Raw genomic sequence first — 6,171 nt, forward strand, 5'->3', positions numbered from 1 at the left:
GTGAAGGGATGAGATTAATTTCCTTCCTACTTTAATTTTGTATTGTAAGGAATTGACATACATAATTTAAATACTCAAATCTCATGAATCTTTGAATTTAATTGGATAAAAAAAAAAAAAATTTGTGATTGCACCAGCTGGGCCTTTTGGAACAGATATGGCCTCCAATCCCTCCAATCAATATCAAAGAAGTGAAATGTCCTGCACTTGCTGAAATCATTCCCTGCCGACTGCAAAATAATGCTCCATAAAACCATTATAGGCTAACAATTGGGCAGCAAACAGGAAAAGTAAACTTAAGGCCATTATTTGGTGAGAACAGTGGATCATTTGCCCACCATCAACATAAGCAGTTATAAGAGACTTGATATTATTGGACTTGGTTTGGCTCAGAGGGAAAGACATGCCACATGAATAATATTACGTAATCATTTTCTTTTATTGCTCCTCAACATAAAAAAGTAGCCATTGTTTGCTAACAAGGTTAGTAATCATTAGTAAAGCAATGCTTTAAATGCTGCAACTGCTACATTAAACCAGCCACAATATTTGATCTTAAACTGAATCCTGATTAAAGTGTCATCTTATGACAGTGTAATCACACATTCTGCTTCTCCTACTTAACCAACTAATCACTCCTGCTGTACTTAAAGACACTCACTGAACGAAAGGATGTGTAGCGGGCCCTTTGGGTTTGATGTGGGGCCGCTATGAATATGGATTGTTTTGGTTTATCCCACGGTTACTTGGTCAGACGGGAATTTGTTGAGTCTTTTAGAATGATCACAAACCTGAGGTCTTTGTTGCCGTTTCTGTGGCTTGATGGGACCCATTGTCCTGCTGTGGGGGGACCTCCATCGTCAGAAAGTGCCGTTGCCACAAGGGGTTGGTGGTACGGGTCAAAGTAGCATCCAGATGAATACAAGCACCCAGAATTTTCCTGCTGCTACTGCATTGTAATGCGCTCACTTGATTTATATGGTTTGGCTGGTTCGTCTATCGTGCTTTTATTGAATAGGGCAGCATTTCTGTTGGTTCTTTTTAATATAATTAAGAAATTTAGTGTAGGGCAAATGAAGTGCCACTTTAACATTTAGCAGAACTTGCAAGTGAATTTGTAATGCAACTGAAAGCCAATTAAAATGAAATTTATGCAACTCTAAACTGGCTTTAAATGCAGTAGAGCAAGAAAATGTCACTGAGAGTTGGGTGTAATGGTCTGTTTGTTAAAGTTAAATGTAAACCGGTGTTTAAGCTTTGATGGTCCTTCATACAAAAACACTATATTCCTGTAAAGGTTAAACCACTTTTAAATTCATGTCAGTCCATTTGTTGGAAACTCAATTAAATTATTCACTGTCTATTTAGTGTTGTTCTTTTCTCTTTTAAAATACAAATATATGTACATTTATGTATATTTAACCTATGAAAGAGCTGAAAACAAGAGCTTGTCACTCAGCAAGCCTGAAAACAAACAGACCCTCAAAGAGCTCATTTTTAGTCTGGCAGAACTGTCATTCAGAACAGGGCTGCAGAAATGGCACCGTGACTCAACTGAGTTGATCTGTTATTAGTGTTAAAAAATAAAAACGTAGATTCAGCAGTGTGTGTGTGTGTGTGTGTGTGTGTGTGTGTGTGTTTCAAAGCTTGGGAAAGCCTTTAGTGTAGCTCCAGCAGCCACCTTGAGGCCAGTGGGAGTACTTCAGCAGTAAATTGTCTCAAAGGGAGGCACTACGAGCCTACACTACAGCCTTGATTTACTAAAGTTAATCACGCAATTAGGCACATGTAGGAAACTAGCTTCTTTGTATGGTATCCCTGAAACGACATGATGCGTGCAGTAAGTTATTTTCCATGTGACAACAACACTCCTGGATACCGTAGATTAATATTGTCTTAGTTATACGTCCCTGGCAGTGCCATTCTGTTGGAGTAAAATAGTTGAACGTACTGTTAATCAGACATTTTGCACTGAAAACATTTTTAGATGCCACAGTCTGTAAACCGTGGTGACAAATAATAAAACAGATGATGGTTTGATTAACTAAACCCATTTTATGAACTGTGTGGAGTCTCTGGTGTTTCACATTTTATATAACACAGAATATCACTAGTGTTGGTGTTATAAATAGGTTTATTTCTCTCAGTTTCACACTCTTGGGACTGTGTGCTAGCTCACTGTCATTTACAGGAGCCCTGCAGTATAACTGAACCATTGCTAAAGTTGTCAGGGGCACCTGTGTTTTTCTCCCATTGCATCACAAAACATCTGATTTAGTACTTTTTTAAGCTGACTATAGTGTTTACTGGTGTTTTATGTTTCTGTTTCTATAATGTTAAAGTGAATCCTTGGTTTCAAACATTTTTGTACATGTATAAAATATTTAAACATAATAGTATAATAGTGAATAAGTATTCACACCCTTTGCTCTGACACCTGAAATCAAGCTCAGGTGCATCTGATGTCCTCTGATCATCCTGGACATACTTCTGCAATTTGATTGGAGTCCGGCTATTGTAATTCGTGTTAATTGCTCATGGGTTAAGGTGGAGGACAGTTCTTGATAGAAGGTCTCTCAGCTGAAATGCATATCAGAGCAGAAACCAAGTAATGAAGTCAAAGGAACTGCCTGCGGACCTCCAAGACTGGATTGTGTCAAACCCTAATTCTGTTGAAGACTAAAGATTTTGGCAGCCCTTAACGTTCCCTAAAAGCTCTGTGGTCTCAATTATTTGGAAATGGTGAAAGTTTGGAACCACCAGGGTCCTTAATGTATGTTCTGGCAATAGAAAACAAAACATTCTTGTTATTTCATTCAATATTGGCTCCTCCTGCAAGGAAATACGTATATTCAATGAGTCTTGGCTTGAGAAGATGAATTTCTATAGTTGGCTGAAACAGTTTGTTGGTAATTGTTATCAAACAGTTTATAGTATAGGCATTTGAATTTGTTAAACTAAGTGTAAAAAGATTTGTCACATGCCAAGAGACACTGATTTAGGATGACAAAGTTATATTTATCTTGTTAAAGTTCTAAAGTATATTATATATACGTTTTTAAGTAGGTTTGAAAGTTTAATGTTTCAAAATTAATGTAGGTTAGGTTAGAAATAAATTTCAATCATAAGGTTATTAAAGTGTTTATTAAACTCACTGAAACTTGCAGAAGTCCCTGTTCGTAATGTGTGAAAAAATAAAATTCATTTGAATAAAATAAACACCAAGTTCCTTGTTCTTGTTCATCTGAGGACTAATGGCCAGTTCCTCTGTTCTCAATGAGCTGCAGAAAACGTCCAACCTTCCATGTCTTAACGTCTATATACAGTTAAAATGAACATCTAATAGTCTGGTGTCATCTGGTGATATAAAATGGTTTATCAACTGCATAACTGGAAATTCCTCACTGGGAGGAGTACAGGGTGTGACTGTTGGTTTCTCTCCCAGATCTGTCGTCTCCAGAGGCACCTTTCTGCTGGAGAGCACCAGCAGGACCTGTTCCAGGACCAGCCAGCCATGTTTGTGTCTCAGCGCTCCCAGCCACCCGCTCAGAGTCTGGTGGAGCTGATTGAGCTGTGTGGAGGCACAGCCTGCAAAACGGTTCGGCAGGCAGGTATCTGCATAGGGAAGTACACTGGCAGGAGACCAGAGGGAAGCAGGATCCTGTCTGAGCAGTGGGTTCTGGGTAAGATGGATCCCTCTGTCTGTGATGAAACTTAAATTACTGTATCATAGTATTCATGTTTCTCTCGTTTTGTTTGGTTCTTTTTCAGATAGTATAACGAATCTGAAGATTCTGCCTTATGACAACTACGACCTGGAATGATGGTGACTAATTGTTTTGGGGTTTGTTCAGTATTATGTTTTTTGCTGAGCAGTGAGATTACACAGCAGGTGCTCAGTAAAACCATGGCATTCTTCTGTTTTCATGGGTCACTTTTTGTAAATGTCTTCATAAAGTTGCTGTAAATCCAATTAAAAATATACTTTCTTTTCAAAACCTTTGTGGTTGCTATGGAAAATTTCTGCTATTGTGTGTGTTACTGTGAAATCTGACAAACTGCCTTTGCAAGCTGTATGACGGCCACTTACTATTTACATGTTTACATTAAGTAGAAACCACTACAGAGGCTGTTTGGATATTAGATAATGTGATTTTTAGAAAGACTTGCTGAGCCAGTTTTTTGCAAAACTCTGTATGCTGATAAAAATGTTTTGTGATGTTCTTTTTAAAATAAATACTCTCTTAAATGTGATATTTGGGCTTTCATTTTCAAGCCTTCTGACAATGGTTTTTAAATTCTGGATCAACAGTTAAACTTTTATCGTTCTATCGCCCTGTTGGATGACTCTTTATTTAACTTGTTTAATTTTTAAAAGACACGGGTCAGATAAATAACTAAAAATGGAATAACGTACTTGATTAGATGACTCAATGATCCAAATAGTCAAATTTGTTTTCTAAAACTGATTAGGTTAACAAAACCCAGAACATGTTACAATAGTTCATATAATGTCCATTAAGGATCTTCCAAGGTCAGTGTCTATCTTTATAAAGGCAGACTTCAGTGTTTATGCTTTGCTTTCAGACACTGGGACTTTTTGTCTGTAGGTCCTGTCTTCCAAAGTCTTACGATAAAGCAATGGGGTCAACTTAGCTTTTATTTTACAGGCAGTGAACTTTTACATACAACCAAATCCGCAGTCAGTCTGAAAAGAGGAGTTCACAAAGCAGGAAAGCGAACAATAAAGCACAAATCTGAAGGGTGAATGGAGCCGAAATTGGAAAGATATTTAAATTCACTGCAGTTTAACATTTAAATGTACCACATATAAACAGTCTGTTCTTGCAAAAAAACACGATTGAGTTATTAAACTTTTCCGAAGTTTACTTTTGAAGACGTTAGTTCTCCATGTAGCCTGCTACACCACACAGCTATGTCTAAATAAAACTCCAGATAATCAGTCTCTTATGCACTACAATGCGGCATTTTATTGAGCTGTTAAGTGAAATGTTTTTGTTCTAAGGTGAGTATTTTATCTTACTGCCCCTCTGATGAAACTAGTCTGAGCAAGAAGGTTAGGTTGCTGCCTGGACCTCTAGTATTAAAACAGATGTACCCTTATGGTAAGCAAATTTACCATATAACAGGCTTTGCAAAGTGGATGTCCATAATTCCTCCAAGAACCAGCTTTACAAATTAAAGCATGTTTACCCATTCATGCCCAGCAGTCTTTCAGCCAATGCCGTACTTTTTATGATTTTGACTGAAGATTGTTGACCACTGTCATAGGTATAAATTTTTAAATAGCCAAAATAAAATATCTGAAGTATACAGAAACTTTTAAACCAGTGATTCTATCCTAGGGGATATCAAGCACTCATATTATACAGGTCCTTCTCAAAATATTAGCATATTGTGATAAAGTTCATTATTTTCCATAATGTCATGATGAAAATTTAACATTCATATATTTTAGATTCATTGCACACTAACTGAAATATTTCAGGTCTTTTATTGTCTTAATACGGATGATTGTGGCATACAGCTCATGAAAACCCAAAATTCCTATCTCACAAAATTAGCATATTTTATCCGACCAATAAAAGAAAAGTGTTTTTAATACAAAAAACGTCAACCTTCAAATAATCATGTACAGTTATGCACTCAATACTTGGTCGGGAATCCTTTGGCAGAAATGACTGCTTCAATGCGGCGTGGCATGGAGGCAATCAGCCTGTGGCACTGCTGAGGTCTTATGGAGGCCCAGGATGCTTCGATAGCGGCCTTTAGCTCATCCAGAGTGTTGGGTCTTGAGTCTCTCAACGTTCTCTTCACAATATCCCACAGATTCTCTATGGGGTTCAGGTCAGGAGAGTTGGCAGGCCAATTGAGCACAGTGATACCATGGTCAGTAAACCATTTACCAGTGGTTTTGGCACTGTGAGCAGGTGCCAGGTCGTGCTGAAAAATGAAATATCTCCATAAAGCTTTTCAGCAGATGGAAGCATGAAGTGCTCCAAAATCTCCTGATAGCTAGCTGCATTGACCCTGCCCTTGATAAAACACAGTGGACCAACACCAGCAGCTGACACGGCACCCCAGACCATCACTGACTGTGGGTACTTGACACTGGACTTCTGGCATTTTGGCATTTCCTTCTCCCCAGTC

At 38.0% G+C, this 6,171-nt stretch overlaps 1 protein-coding gene across 3 annotated transcripts in view; it reads left to right on the top strand.

Moving 5' to 3' along the window:
- Positions 1 to 4,254, top strand: part of mcph1 (microcephalin 1) — a 49,027-nt gene extending 44,773 nt beyond the window's left edge. For all 3 annotated transcript variants that reach the window (XM_047352238.1, XM_047352241.1, XM_047352239.1), the window contains 2 exons: positions 3,446 to 3,683; positions 3,772 to 4,254. In XM_047352238.1, coding sequence (XP_047208194.1) covers positions 3,446 to 3,683; positions 3,772 to 3,824 — 291 coding nt within the window. In that variant the 3' untranslated portion in view covers positions 3,825 to 4,254. The remainder of the gene's footprint in view (positions 1 to 3,445; positions 3,684 to 3,771) is intronic.
- Positions 4,255 to 6,171: the final 1,917 nt, after the last annotated feature.

The sequence above is a fragment of the Girardinichthys multiradiatus genome, chromosome 22 (assembly GCF_021462225.1).
Source record: "Girardinichthys multiradiatus isolate DD_20200921_A chromosome 22, DD_fGirMul_XY1, whole genome shotgun sequence".
Lineage (NCBI taxonomy): Eukaryota > Metazoa > Chordata > Actinopteri > Cyprinodontiformes > Goodeidae > Girardinichthys > Girardinichthys multiradiatus.